The 15,466-nt window shown below is 39.5% G+C and overlaps 2 protein-coding genes across 4 annotated transcripts in view; one reads left to right on the top strand and one right to left on the bottom strand.

Moving 5' to 3' along the window:
* RB1 (RB transcriptional corepressor 1) overlaps positions 1–7,075 on the top strand; it is a 76,585-nt gene extending 69,510 nt beyond the window's left edge. Inside the window, exon 27 of the mRNA XM_005482383.2 lies at positions 606–7,075. Within this exon, the coding sequence (XP_005482440.2) occupies positions 606–679 (74 nt within the window). The 3' untranslated portion in view covers positions 680–7,075. The remainder of the gene's footprint in view (positions 1–605) is intronic.
* RCBTB2 (RCC1 and BTB domain containing protein 2) overlaps positions 3,759–15,466 on the bottom strand; it is a 33,561-nt gene continuing 21,853 nt past the window's right edge. For all 3 annotated transcript variants that reach the window (XM_005482381.4, XM_026790598.2, XM_026790597.2), the window contains 4 exons: positions 14,490–14,616; positions 11,027–11,163; positions 10,328–10,458; positions 3,759–7,099 (listed from right to left, as the gene is read on the bottom strand). In XM_005482381.4, the coding sequence (XP_005482438.2) occupies positions 6,959–7,099; positions 10,328–10,458; positions 11,027–11,163; positions 14,490–14,616 (536 nt within the window). In that variant the 3' untranslated portion in view covers positions 3,759–6,958. The remainder of the gene's footprint in view (positions 7,100–10,327; positions 10,459–11,026; positions 11,164–14,489; positions 14,617–15,466) is intronic.

Raw genomic sequence — 15,466 nt, 5'->3', positions numbered from 1 at the left:
ACTTGTGAGAAGCACACTTGGCCTGGCCAGGCATTCTCACTCTCTGAGAATCTGAGCTCTGCAGCTGAGCAGATTTGCCCATTAAAAACTCCTACCTTGCTCATCAAGATAGGTATGAGTGACAGGCACCTCTATTTTAAGGTAGGGAAAATGTTTCAGTGTTGATTTATGGTAGGGGTTAAGAAGGAGAGCTCTGTCTCGTGTCCAGTGGTGTTGGTGTGTGCCACTGAGGGGAAAAGGCATTCCTGGGCAGGCTGTCTCTGGGATGTGGGCACTGCTCAGCCCACAGCCTCTGCCTGGCGAGATTCCTGATGGGACAGGGACCATCTGCCCGCCTGGAGGGTGGAAATGGACACAGTGAGGGGACAGACACAATGAGAACTGGAGTGAACAGGTGGAAGGAATTTCATAAGATCTGTAAGATTGAGCAAGAATGGCTGAAACAGTGCAAAATCAGGTGTTCATCCTATAATGAGGGATTTGGTTTGTTTACAATAGAATAATGTACTTCTATTGCTTGTGTCATTACAAATTTTTCCAATAATCAGTCCAAAGTAATTATGAAGAAGTATTTCATTCTTTTTCTTTGTTGGGTTTTCTTGTAGCATCTACTCGAACAAGAATGCAAAAGCAGAAGCTGAATGATGGAAATGATACCTCAGCTACTGAAGATAAGTGAGATTCTTCTCAGGACCAGGGGCTGCACTCCCAGCCCTCTTAAGATTGTTTTTGTTTTACAGCCTTCATTAATAGACTTGCTTTTTAGTTGCTTTCAGTTCCAAACTGCTAGTTGAAAACATTTGTACTTTTAAAATTGTTAAATGTTTTCCATTATACTTTGCCTTATGATGTAGCATATATACAATGTAAGCCACTGAATTTAATTTATATATTTTTTGAGGATTTTTTAAAAGTCTTGGGAAGTGTCTGAATTTCCTGTTGCAGCATTACTGATTTAAGCCAGTTCAGTCTCGTTGGATTGAATTTTTTATGTCTAAAGGTGAAATGTTAGCTAGAATGATTTTGAAATGCACTAATTTTGTTTCTTAGCTTTGATTATTAGATTTGCATTATTTACAAATTTTGAAAAAGGTGGGCCAATTACTGCAAAGACTTCCTGTCTCTGTTCATAATTAGCACATCAAATTCCCATTAAATTTAATGGGACAGCAGCTGGGGGCCTTGCAGAGAAGGGGCCTCACCTCAAGAATACAACCTGAATTCAAAGTGAAATAATTTCATAGCCTTACTACTGAAACCAACACTTGGCATTTTGTAGTTTTGCTTCCCCAGCTCCCATCCCAGTGTCATTTTGGAAGGCAGTTACACTGTCCCTTAGTTTTAATTTCATGGAGTATGAATCCCATAGAGATTCATCCCAGAATCCCACACTGAAACTTCCCAGAAGCTGAAGCTTCCTCCCATATGCAGAGTAACTGACGTACCCTTTCTTATCTTGGGAAATCTCAAGTATTACAAGAAAAAACAAAACAAAAACCCCTCCAAAAAAACCCCAAAAACCAACAAACCTAAGCCATACCTGGTACACACAAGATTTCAAAATTCTAAAGATGTAGAATTTTCTTGATTTCTTCAAATTTTCACCTCACTATAGCCAAGCCAAAGAGCTTGAGGAACAGCTGGAAGCTGTGTCTCCAGCTGGGTTCCAGGTGAGAGCAGCCTGGTGTCTCAAAGCACAGGGCATCCCCTGTTGGCCTTTCTGCAGCATCTGCAAAAACCTGAACGTGGTGAACCCACGTTGGGAAAACCCTTCTGCCTTTACTGAAAAGGCAGATAATTGGGCAGCTTGTCAATGGTTGCAGCTAGCAAAAAAACCCAAACAAAACCATCCAATACTTTTTTCATATTTTGTAAGTTACTGATTCAGATACTGGAACTTTTCTTGCAACAAGAAAGTTTTTTTAAAATAGCTAATTAACAAAAGCACATGTTTTATTTCCAGTGGCTTAAAATATAAGTAAATCAATTGTCCTGCTTCAAAATTACCCATTTTTATGAATTTTAGCTTTTGCAGCTTCTTAAGTCAAGAACAATAAAAAAGCATGCTATTAATGGCACAAACATTTTAAACCAATGTCTTCCAGGGAGCTTATTTACAGATTGTTTAGCTGATCCTAGAGTACTTAGAGTAGGAAGTTTTTCAAAGTTCTTGTGTTGATTCAAAGCTAACCATAGAACTACTAAAAATTCTATGAGCAGCAAAAACTGTAAATTAATTTAAAAATAATATTGAGGGGTGTTTTAGACTCAGTATGGCTCCAACTTCCTTATTGAAAATGTACAGAACTTTCTAGAGTACCTTATGTTTATTTTCTCACTTTCTGCAGTTTCTCAGACAGGATATATGTTAACATTGGGGTGCACTGACTGTAAGCTCTGTTACAGCAGTCCTTGGGCTGGAGGGATGATACAGAGTCCAGTATCTACACAGATTCATTCTTTCTTTACTGTGACAATGTTTTTTTTTGTTCAAACAGACTGAAGGCTTTACATCAAATGTACAATATTATTTTATACAACTAATCAGTTTCTTGCCTTTCAAGATAAATAAAATAGCTTTTAAAGGATTTACAGTCAGTGATTTTCTTATATTAGGTGATTTCATATGGTACCTAGCCAAATAAATACATACTGAAACTAATGGCTTTTTATTAGATATGGAAATCTTACTGTGTTTGACACCACTTTTCTTAGAATGAGACCTTGCTGTACTAAAAATGGCCTGGAATCCTGAAACTTTTCCAGGAAAAAAGAAAATTTGGAATCACAGCAGAAGCTGGGCACAAAATGTGAAGGCCATTTTAGGTGCTCTTAACACCAGGCATCAATTTCTGTAGAAAGCTGCAGCTGCCCTGGGTGTAAGATGAGGTCAGGTAAATTGTATCCTTTAAAGGCCCATTTCTGTCCACTGGTGCTTAAGGGAATGTGTGTCAGCCTGGCTCTGTAGCCATGTGAGGTGGATGAGCTGACTCCCAGCCTCTTCATTTGATGCTTTATACCTTAATCTCTTCCTGCTGTCTGCTGTTTCCAAATGCTGTTTGTTCTTACATGTCATAGGAGCTTATTTCTTCTTCCATGCTACAAGCTGAAATATTTTACATGTAACAAGCTTGTCATAATTTACATTTGCTTAAGAAACAATGATTGGTGTTCTGAGGACCATTTTATTAATCACAGTTTATTAAGTCACCAGGGCATTGATTTCTTTTAAAGGTGGAAATACACTTGAAGACATTCTCCAGCTTACAAATGTGCTATCTGGTGACAGTGATTTCCTAAGAACACAAATAGCCTTCAAGGTACCTCTGTGAAATATTATCTGCTTTACTTCCCCCCCCCCCTACAGTCAATTCAGTCTGCAAGCATCAAACTTTCTTCATTTTTACTGAAAAGAAAGGAAAAAAGTCCCATTCAAACAGTTTTAAATATTATGGCATTTTTATTAATGGTCTATTAAACCAGGTAAGCTTATATAGAACAAAAAAAATCATTTACGTAAAATCAGGCTGTAAACTTTCTACATCATTGGGTGGTGGCCAATGAATCCTGCCTCTCTGGGGCAAATAAATCCTTTGTTTTACAAGCAAAGTCCATGGAAAATGTTCAGATCATACAAAAAGAGCAGTTTACATAGTTACCAAGCATTGTAACAGAACTCTACAGGTGGATACTAGATGACAAGGCAGTGCTGGCTTTTAGCTTCAGTAACTTAGTAGAACCTTCAAATGATCCTACCCATGTACTTTCTTTTTTTTTCCAGACTCTTTTCTTGAAAACAGAACATTGCTTTTTATTGCAACCCCAGACACAGTTTCTGCTTGACCAAATGTTCACTTATTAATAAATACCTTTTTTCTGTTGTATCCTAAAACACAACAGTACTTTATTAAGTATTTAGTCTGCAAGATACACAAACACACGGTTGCTGCAGTCCATCTCACCACAGTAAAAAGCATCCCTAATTTCTTCAGAAATGTCCCACAGTTGGGTTTCAATATTTACATCCATGCACCCACATTTAACCACCTAAGCCAGTAAGGGTGGTTTTTCTTTGAACACATGCAATGAAAATTAAAAACAAATAAATGTTTCTATGAATGTAACACTATCACATCCAGGTCAGATGATACAAAATAAAAGCCAACGCTGAGACATTGGACCTTTAGAATCACCCTCATTCAGTCCAGAGATGCTTTTTCTCAAAATTACAGGCTTTGTCAATTATTCTGAAATTGCAAGGAGGCTTTAATGTGTGTGGTTGGCTGGAAATAATGAGCAGGAAGGAAGTAAATTGGAGAAAAAATGACACTTTGTTCTATTAAGCCAAAAATGTCATGTCCCAAGCTGCATGCCATTTCAGCTGCAATCCCTGTTCAACTACTTCATTATGAACTTGAGGTAATGGAGGGAGTGGTGTCTCTCTCCAGTGCTATCATTCCATGGAGCAGTGTCCCCAGAGAGCCAGGGAAGGTTTGTGATCAGATGTTGAGTCAGAAAAACCCCCATCATGTAACGCTTATAGTTTTTTCATTCTTGTGAGTAAAACAACAGAAACATGCGGAGAGGCCTTTCATAATCCACACCTTTGGATTATGGAAAGAGCTGGAGTGCTCAGTGCCAAGCCAGCACCAGGGGCGGGGTTTCCCAGCTGGTTCCATTTCCCAGTGGGACTGGATGTGTGCCAGTGTGCTGCCATGGGGGTGGGTGGGACAGGGGCTGGTGCCAGCTGCTGCCCCAAGGCTGGGATGTGGTGCTTGTTCTGCGCACTGCTACCCTGAAGGAAGTGCTGGCAGAGGAATCTGGCATCTCAGGCTTAGCCAGGGATCTGCAGCCTTGGCTTTCATGGAATCCCTTGTGCCCACACTGGTATGATCAGTGCTGGGCTACAGCACACAGGGCTGGCAGCAAAATTGTGTCCTATGGTGACACAGTTCCACTGTCTGCAGGAATCTCTGGCTGTGTGCTGGTGCCAAGTGCTTCTCAACACAAACTTAACAAAACTGATCTCCTCCCCCAGCAAAGCTGTGTTTGTGATGAATCTGCATTATGGATTGGAAAGGCTTTGACCACTTCTGTTTGAATACAAAATACTGACACAGCTGCTAAGAACAGACTTAACGCTGCTGGAGGAAGTCGTACTCATCACTGAGGGGGTGGCAGAATGTGCTTGTTAGCAGTAGATGATCCAGTGTATTTCTAGTGAGGGTCTAAGGCAAATATCAAAAACATGATTAAATATTTACCACAGCATTTTCTAAAATATTTGCTCATCACCCTCTTCCTAAGTAAATTCTGCTACCTGTGTGCTTCACCTTTCTAGTCATATACACAGGGCCTGGGGTGAAGGGGTTACTACTCACTACTCCTCTTCCTCCTTTTTCTCCTACTGTTCCTCAAAGAACAGGATTGTTACAGAAATGAGCCTCCAATATAGCAAAGAACAGCTATTTCCACCTTAGACACAAAGATGTGGTAATTTAAGGGAATTAAGTTCTTAGAAAGCACATTTGAGGATTAGAAAACATCACTGAAGGATGCTGTGGCACAGCAGGGACCTGCAGGAAGGCTGCATGACTACTTACATAATTATATATGTGAGTCCATAATTGTATTTTTGAGTCCATTTGGTGTCCTGAGCCTAGGCACCCAGCTTTTTTCTTCCCACTTTGTAAAATACTGCAAAAGGCACTTGAAGTCACTTCACTCAGTTGAAATCTGAAATTCTCAAGGTTAATTCAGTTACCTGTCACAAAATTCAAGTAAATGCTCCATAAGCTCCACATCTTCTGTAATGGGGCAAACCTCTCTCTGTGCAGCACTGGGTGGGTTTTCACCTTAATTCACTTCAGCCAATTAGGAATGAAGCATCTACTCTACCTCAGCCACCAATGATCAGTGCTGGGAGAGAGGCATGGCCAGAGGGCATCTCCTCTCTCCTGAACAGCCCTGAAAGGAAAGTGGAGCGGTCACCTCACAGCTCTGACCATAGGAGAATCTGGAATGCCCTATTTGGACAAGTTACCTTTATCACCATTTGGAATATAATGTCATTTCACTTTTAACAGTTTAATTAATTTGAAGTTACCACTTCAAAATCACCTTTTTCTCCATTTTTCTGAAGTTGATCTGAGGAGAGATAGTAAAACAGGAATAAATATAGCTCAAGCAGAACTTGAAGAATGCTTGTTTGGGTTTGTAACTAGGTGGTTTTCTTAGTAGTCAAACTCACAGCATGACAATTCACATCCCAGACAAACCTGATGAGTGCTTCCATTGGGGTGCCAGGGAAATGCCTGGTGTAATGGAAAAGGAGATCCTTTTCATTCTGGCTAAACAATGAGACAAGAACTCAAAACTGTAATATCCTGTTGAAGCTCCTCATAAATTAACTCCCAAATAAACAACAAATGAGACATACCCTCCTACAAACCACAAAGCCTTGCATCCTAAAGAACTTATGGAACTTTACCACATGTCCAGAAACACAAGTTTGTATTTCCACTGGATTATAAAAAGAAGCCCATTATGGCATATTAACTGAGTTTTGAGACAAAAACAGACTATGAAAGTTTTAGCCGCAAAGAGGTCACTGTGCCATAAAATCAAAACACAGACTTTAAAAAAAATTAATAACTAGACAGCCTAGATAATGTCAAGCTTAGTTTGCTTGACTTTGGGTGGGAAAGGGTAGCTGCTGCATTAGATTTTTGTGTTAAATTCTGGCTCTTGGCAAGGAACAGTCACCACACACCTACACTGTAGCCATCCTTACAACAAAGCCTACATGTCAGTGGACTTCTACACACTCCCTAAGCTGATGGACACCGAGACTTTCCTTCCAAACCATTGCACATTCTGACCACGGGGGAGTTCTCCAAAGGGAAAATATTTCCAGAAGGGAAGAGGATGTGCTCTTCAGCTCTGTAGTAGTCAGACCTCAATTTCGGAATGCTCCCACTCTGCTGGCTTTGCTAATGAAGTTTTTCAGGAGGTCATAGTCCATGTCTGCAAAGCCTTGAGTTTGTGTAACAGCAGTCAAATGGTTTATGCAAAATCTGAAGCAAAATTCTTCCAAGTCCTAGGAACAAATTTGAGTAATTTGTAATATGAATGACTGATAAAATTATTAACATTGTTACTTTGTTTCAAATCTGTCATTTAATTAGCAAAAAATATACCAGATTGTTCCCATTATCAACCCCTTTTCTATCCTTTTGATGAGATCACAAATGATAGGATGAAGTTTTTTCATACAAACTATTCAATAAACCCACTTTGAGAAAATAGGAGTAGCCACCTAAATAAACTCTAGACCTCCATCACATTTACTAGAATTTACTACATACTCATTAGAAAAGTTACCAACAAGTGAAGCCATCAAATTGCCCCAAAAAGAACTATTAGAGCATCAATAACTCATTTCTTGTCTTCCCTGCACTGAATTCAGTAGTGAATGTCCTGTGAAAAACAGCAGATCTGCTAGTCATGCTGTAAATAAAAGCAAAATATGATGTAAAAGGGGATGATGCTTGCTGAACACAAACTGCATGTTAGGATACATATGTTTTTCGTGGCAAACGTAGGAATTGAATTCCTCTGTCTAATGGGATTCCCAGATAGCACAAAAGGTTCTGTCTTGTCCTGGTCTCACTGTAAGAAGATGCTCAGCAGTTCAGCACAGCATGGGTACAAGCCAAACAACCAGGATTGCATGCAGCAAATTCTTCCCACTCAGACTCCTCACAAGAGTGGCAATCTTTCTCTCCATGCACTGGCTCAGCCTCCCTTAGTTGGCTCCTATGCAACAACTTGCTGTGAAGAAAAATTAATTACCTTCTGCAGCCAGAGCTGGAGCCAGCAGCAAGGAAGTCAGAATTAAACCATAAACTATAAAATTCTTCAAGGGTTACAGCAAAAAGAGTAACCCATGCCAATTTGATTCTATGTTAACTACACAAACATTGCAGCCTGGCATTAATAGTAGCAAGATATTCAGCAGACTACCTGTGCATTTCCTTTTGAAAACTTTTCCTTAGATTGCATGTTTCAAGACGTAACTAGAGCATAAACTGAAACACAAAATATCCTTAAAGAAGAAATATGGTATAGCAGGTATCTCTCATCAACAACTACTGGGAAAGCAGAAGAGAAATGAGAATAGAAAAAGCAAAAAACCAGAGGAAATAAAAAATGTAGACAATCAAAGACAGTGACACCCTAAGTTCCAGCAGACTTCTGAAATGGTACTGTTAGAACCTGAGCTGCTTTGCAGTCAATGCGTAAATTTTTATGCTAGCTAAAACTATCAGCAGCTAGTTTTTCTGATGCTGCTATGAATAGGACCATAGATTATAGAGAATCAGTCATTTTGCAGTTTCAAGAAATACTGAGTCTTTTTAATTCTGTTTTATAGAAGATTAGTCTAAACTTTGCTACAGTGTGTATGAGAAATACGCTTTAAAATAACTTGTAGCAGAAACTCTTTGTATTTTCTGAGGATAGGAAAAATATTTTTGTACATCTTAAATCTTAACAGATGTATACAGTAGTCAAGTTAACCTTCATTTAATTTGCAATGCCAATGGCATGTCACACACCACTATAATCTTCCACTTGCAGTGTTCATATTTAATGATTAAAAAAAGGAATTCTATCTTTTCAAACTTCCAAAATATCAGGCCTCTTTCATAATCCTTCTTTTGGCAGTTTTCTACTGAAGTCCTGACACTGCACATGGTTCTCAAACCAGGAGTTACTATATTAGTGTAGTACACTAGAAGAGCCTGATTTATAACAGAGGTTATCCCCGTGTCTTTGATAAAGAAATCTCTGCTGCACTTCCATCCCTCTCTGAGCCATGGGTAAAGGGAGGAGGGCAACAATACACTCCTGAGTTTGGCACATGCTGAGCAATTCCTCATCTGACAATTGTGCTAAACTGTCACATGTTTTGAAAGAGCAAAACACTGAATCATAGAAGGAAGAGGAGGATAACATGTATTTAGTTATCCAGCAATCCCTTTTACTGTGCTTCAGGCCTTATGAACTCTGGTACTTTGTTCAGGCTAGTTTCACTACTTCACAACACACCTGAACATATCTTTAACTCCTTCACCAGATACAGACCAACCAAAAGTACTTCTGCTTTGAAGATGTTCAAAAATTTTGGGAAGTTTGTAGGAAGAGAAACTAAAGAATAAAATTTTAATGAAAAATCTGCTGTTAAGAGAACCAAACCATTGGGTCATGCTTTCCTGTAGAGTTTTCCATGCCATGCTGGGCTTGTAGCAGCACAGCACACTGTGCTGTCCATGCCATCCATGCCCTCTGTTTCTGCTACCCGGGTTACAAATGCCTTGGAACTGGCAGCTGGCACTCTTACTATCTACTGATCTCTTGTTATCCTCTCTTTCAATGCACAGAACTCACTGACTTCCAGTCTCCTCTTTGCAACTCCTACACAAATTCATCTCCTGTAGTTTGCTGTCTCCAAACAGCACTGACTATTGTAACATTATTATTAATTCAGTGTTTGTTTCTTCTACTTGCCTCCCATACCTGAAAGGTATTTCTAACAATGTCCCCTACATCTGAAATACATAATCAGACTTTTTGAATAATAAGCCCACCACACAGTTATTTCCACAATCATCACAGCACTAGGAAGATGAGAAAAGGAAAATATCTTTGAAAGTATTTCTTTACAAAAAAAGCATGGATAACAGGCTGACTGCTAGTGACTCATTCCAGAACCAAGGGCAGAGCAGATGACAGGATATGGGGGGAGTATTAACAATAGGTAATTTATTGTATGTCAGCATAATTCATTGTAAACAGCACTGCTAAAGTGGATTTTTTTTATAAAAGCACAAGTGTAAATATGCAGGGACTTTACAGCTGACTCCTTCCACTGCCTGTAAAAGTCAGCACCAGAATGATTGCACCAGACACCGGCAGACAAAATGATCAGGTGGAGAACTCAGGAAGTAAAAGAGCAAAATCCAAAGGCAGAGATGTAAATGGCAGTGAGAAATTTGTATGCCAAGCCCTGCAATGCCACATGACAAGGAAGGAAGCAGATTAAAAACCCTGACTCACAGGGGCAAGCCAAAAGGGCAGGAAGAAAACACTAAACTGGGAGTTTTAAAATTTTTATTTAACAGCTTAAAAGGGGGGAAAAAAAACATTTGTTAAGCCAGAAAAGGAAATTACAGTAATCATGCCTCATCAGTTAAATACAGTCATGTTTACATTAGGCAGCTTCATTTCTCAGAAAACATCTGCTTATCTGAGGAGAAGTTCTTACCTGAGCTTCGTACTTGACAGCAGCAGACAGGAGAGCAATGGCATTCTCTTCACAAATGCTTTGTTTGATCGTTTGCTGGCAAAGCTTTTTCAGTCTGTTTTCTCTATACAGTGTTGCCAAATCTAGCAGCCCTGTGAAGATTTATACAGCTTTAACTATTCTGGTGCAAAATATATTAGTGGCTTTTCAAGTTAATCAATCATCCTTTTGTTTTAGACTGAATTAATCAAAGATGTGCTCTGTTTTTTTCCCTACGTGATGTGTGCATTTTTAAGGTCCCCTACAGACCTATCCAAAAAGGAACCATTTTATTACTATGGAAGTGTTCTATTCTCTTGTTCTCATTCTGGACATCAATTACTGACTTATCATTCAGGATCAAAAATCACTACAGCTACTCAAACCAGTAAACTTTCAGGATGGCAGTAGTGCCTTTCTAAATAAAGGGAAGTTCTTAGTAAGAGCAACGAGTTCTTTCTGAAAACTTTTCACCTTTGGTCTCATTGCATGCCCACCACTTATCCTCCTTGGGCATGTGTCCTGATACTGCATCTTTTCTTCCTGATACCTGCCAAATTCAAGATTAAAGTGCTGAAGAAACTAAAACCAACAAGCCCCACTTTCCTTACTCTGTAATGACACACAGATTGAACTTCTCAAAAATAATCATCTAGAGTAATCTGCATTTATGGCAAATACCTATTGCATCTTCAGGAGGGAGCCTAATGTTGTCTGTATACAGATATTCCAGGAAGGCTCGGTAAACAGGGTAAGAAAATGCACTCATTTCTATAATTTCATCATCATTATTGAGTACGGAGCGGAAATGTTCACACCTACAAAACACAAACAAAAATTGTACATGGCAAAGAGTTAAGCTTGAAAGATGAGCTGCAGCAAGAAGTTGGTGAAAAAAATAAGTCAGTCCCACAGACTAAATACAAAAGCAGAACCTCTAGCTACATGATTTCTTGCTTTGAACATGTTCATTTCTTTAAGTCTTACAAGCCTGATATATGTAACTCAGAATTTCATTTCTGTTGTTAATATTTTATGGCAGAATCCATTTCTACTTACAATAGTCTACAAGGATTATCCATCTAGTTTTGGTGCCATTTTTTAAAATCGATTATACATTAACAACCAATTTTATTACCTGTCTTGTAGCACACAAAGTTTACAATTAACTTAGACACTTCTGAGATTTGACCCTGATTTCTCCAGCATTTCCCAATGAAGAGGGAAATTATTAATAATTTCAGATATCATTTATTCCAGTGTCAGAGTCCATACACAATTTAGCATTAATCATGACATTCAAGAATTAAATTACTGAAAGTGAAGACACTCTCACTCAGATCTTTCATCATCTTTTCCTTACAAGTCTGAGCACTTTTGTGACAGATACAAACAGGACAAAGTACTGCCTTTGGTAGCTGTAATCTGCAACTTCCAGTTCACAGTAATTTACAATGCACTGTACCTTACTGTTCCCTGAAAAGCATCCTAGCATGCACATTGTTTTCAAATTTTTTGGTGATAAAAATGAACATCTCCACTTCTGATAACTTCTCCTAAAAGAACCACAATTTAATCATACTTCTTTGTACTACACTAATTTGTAACTCACTCACATCTGAATTTTCTCTTCTTTTACTCAAACTTCCCTGTAAAAAGTAAGATGATTTCCTTTTAATGTCTCTGAGACAAAACTACAACTTAAAGACAGTAGTACTTAAATCCAAATGAAAAGTAATTATTTAACTAATGACTTAAGTTCTTCACATTTTACTTGCTAAGGAAAGAACTTTTTTAATCTTAGTATTTTGAGGATTTTAATAAAATAATGGAACCTCTTGTCAAATTCATAAAGAAATAGAGTCATTATCTAGCTTCTGCCACATCTTTTACTACATTCTGGCATTGGGAGAGGCAGACAAAACCTCATTGTTTTGCTTCCCAGAGCCCCATGTTAAGTAGGGGTGACCATGCTATCCATCCAGCATGGATCAGACCTTGGGAATGGTCTGTGCTCCAATGGCACCACACAAAAGTCAGAGAGAAGGTGGTACACACTGATCCCTGAAAAATTAAGCCAGTGAAAATAAAAATTGGTTAGCACACATCCTCCAGTCTGCAATTATCCTGGAGTGACCGATCTGTTGGAGCGTCTCTCTCGCTGTCGCTATCCCTGAGCGGACCCAGTGCAGACACATCCTGCTCTGGCTGGCTGAATGCAGGCCTGGCAAATCCCACCCCTGCACTGGGATGTCCCTGCTCCTGCAGGCACTGATGGCCTTGGGCTGCTCTCAAGGACATTCTGGGTGCTCCCTGCCATTCCTCCACCACTGCCAGCCAGTAACCACCAACAACGGGATCCAGCTCAAGAGCAGGAATAGAACAAGATGGAAAGAAGTCCTCATAGCAGTAAAGAAATGACTAAACAACAAAAAGGAACTTTTAGCAGCACTGCTTTCATGACAATGCTCCAGGCCAAATGTTGCAAAACACCTTTTTAAATACTTTGATCCAGTTGCACCATGACAGTAAAGAAAATATTAATTTTACAGACTGTGCCTGTGCTTTATTATTCCCTCACAGTATTTTGGTAACACCATATATGTAATACCATTTTAGAATTAGATATTTCCTTCACAGAATGCCATATAACCTGATAAAAATAGAGCAAGAAAAAGGAAACATGGGAAAGCTACATATAGGCTGATTATCAGGAAAACGAACCTCAGGAACTGTTGTCATCTTATTGCAGGGGCTCCATACTGTTGTCTCCTGATTGCAAAAGTTTCTTGTGGGCAGCTCCTCAGAGCACTGACCCTTCCCTCTTCACAAAGCAGCCAACTGACTCCAGCTCCCTTCTCAACCTATAAAAGTGCTCTCTTTTATAGCGCTCTTCTTCTCACTGGTCACAGCTGTGGCCTGGTAAAGTCAGGCCTGTTCCTAACCCTTGGTGATGGGCCCAGCTGCAACTCCTTAGGGGTAAGATTACTTTCTACACTATCTTTATTTTCTTGTATTCTATCCCCCTGCCAGGAACATTTTGGGCATACACAAGATTTGGTGTGGTATCTGATGGAGAACACGTGGCATTCCAAATGATGAAGGTGGACTATAGGCATGAATGTAATGAACAAGCAATGAGACTAGTAAAGAGAAAACAAAAGTAATACAGGTAATCAGAGTAGTAAGATGATAGCAGAAAAAAAAGTAAGATGATAGCAGAAAAACCCAAAAACTGAACAACAAAACAAGGACAGGCAAGAATTAACAGGGAATTTTAATTTCACACAGTAATATACAAGAAATCACTAAGAGGGCTCAGGAGCAAAAGTAGCAAGATGAAAGTGGTGATAAGCTGAGTGAGATAGCCGAGCATTTTGAGAAAAAAATAGCAAAGAGAGAAAAATATTATAACAATGAGGAGGATGAAGCAGAAGCAATGAGGAGGCAAGGCAGAAGAGATCTAAAGCAGTGTCTCTAGAATATCACAGGAGAAACCACATTAGCAGTAACAAATTAATCTCTCTGCATGTTAATAACAATGAGATCATTCTGTAGATCTGCTTACGTAAAATCTCACCATAAAGTGGTCTTAACTTGCAAAAAGTTGTAAAAAGAGAAAAAAACCAGTTTAAAAGTCAAACTCACTGGTTAGAATGTTTAAAACACATAGAACACAAAATCTATCATAAAAGGAGGAAAGAGATCATCTGGAAGATGCTGAAACAACTGAAGTGTTCTGTGGAAGGAAAGAGTGCCAAGAATAAACACAAGCCCCTCAAATCATTCTGGTGGAGGCACCCAAGCATATAAAGGAAGAAAAAACTGATTCTAACTACCGACAAGACAGCAGAAGGAAGTGAGCCTTTTCCTTGGCAGCAAAAGGTTATTGGAAATTGAGGTCAAGGCCATTTAGGAGCATAAAGGACGATAAATGTCAGATGGAGGGAAGTGTAGGCAGGTAGTAGAGCAACATGTTTGATACTTACAAAGAGAGTAACAGTGAAGAACAGCAGATGAGTCCCTGACTCAGGGAAAAGGGAATTTATAAGAATAAGTCAAGAACTTTTTTGCAGTGATGACTCAGCACAGTGGACTACACTGCACAGTTTAGTTTATACAATTGATACTGTTTGTTTCTTACCTAATTTTAAGAAGAACTTTATGAACATGAATGTATTTTCCATCCACTAGGAACTTCAGGTCTGCAGTTTCAGGGTTGTCAAATTCCTTCTTTAGTGACTGGGCAACTGTTAGATGGTCATCAGGCTCTAGAATAAATAGGGGACTTATATAAAGTAGTAAACAATACAAATATCTCCCACTACAACATTCTGGGTATCTGTCAGCAATTAACAGTCTCAACAAATACATCTCCTTAAAGGTAGCAAAACCCCCCAGCAGCCTATGTGTTCTGTCTGGGCCAGAAAAGCAAAATCGGACATCTCTTTTTATTTCTCTTCTTCTCTTTTTTTTTTTCTTCAGGCTTCTCTCCTCAGGAGTTATCAGTGCTCTCCTGGGAGCTCGTCCAAGGTCGGAGCTGCCCTCTTGGCTCTTCTGCTCTTCAGGGCTTCAAGGCTGCTCCCCCCCGCGAAAGGTTTTGGTGGGGGTTGCTCACCCAGCGGACGCCAGATGTCCGATTTTTGGCTGTTTAGATAGTTTGGAAAGGCCCGGGGTGGCCTTGGGGCAGCCCGCGTTTCAAAGGAACAGAAGAGGCTTCAGATCTTTTCTCAGTCTCGGTGTTTATTAATTGTTTATCTAAAAGATTTTCTCTCGGCCCGACAGAGGTCTGCTCAGCAGCCAGCCATGAGCACACTCCCTGCCCTCCGGGCGGTCACCTATCTTTATACCCAAAGTTATGTATACAATATTTATCATTTTTCCCCAATACCTTTCACCCTTATTGACCAGTGCACTTTCAGTAATGACCAATCCCAAAGTGCCACCATCACCACAGAAGATGGAGGAGAAGAAGAAGAAGAAGGACAGGACACGCCCCAATTCCTCCATCTTACTTCTCTAAACCCCCCTGTACAGAAATCCTAAACCCTGTGTCTCACCCTCTAATTAACTTATCCCTTCACCATTCACTCTGGTGAAATCCTCCTATCCTCATACAGG

This window comes from Zonotrichia albicollis, chromosome 2 (genome assembly GCF_047830755.1).
Source record: "Zonotrichia albicollis isolate bZonAlb1 chromosome 2, bZonAlb1.hap1, whole genome shotgun sequence".
Classification (NCBI taxonomy): domain Eukaryota; kingdom Metazoa; phylum Chordata; class Aves; order Passeriformes; family Passerellidae; genus Zonotrichia; species Zonotrichia albicollis.
Note: the sequence above shows the minus strand (reverse complement) of the source record. Positions and strands in the feature narration are given on the sequence as shown.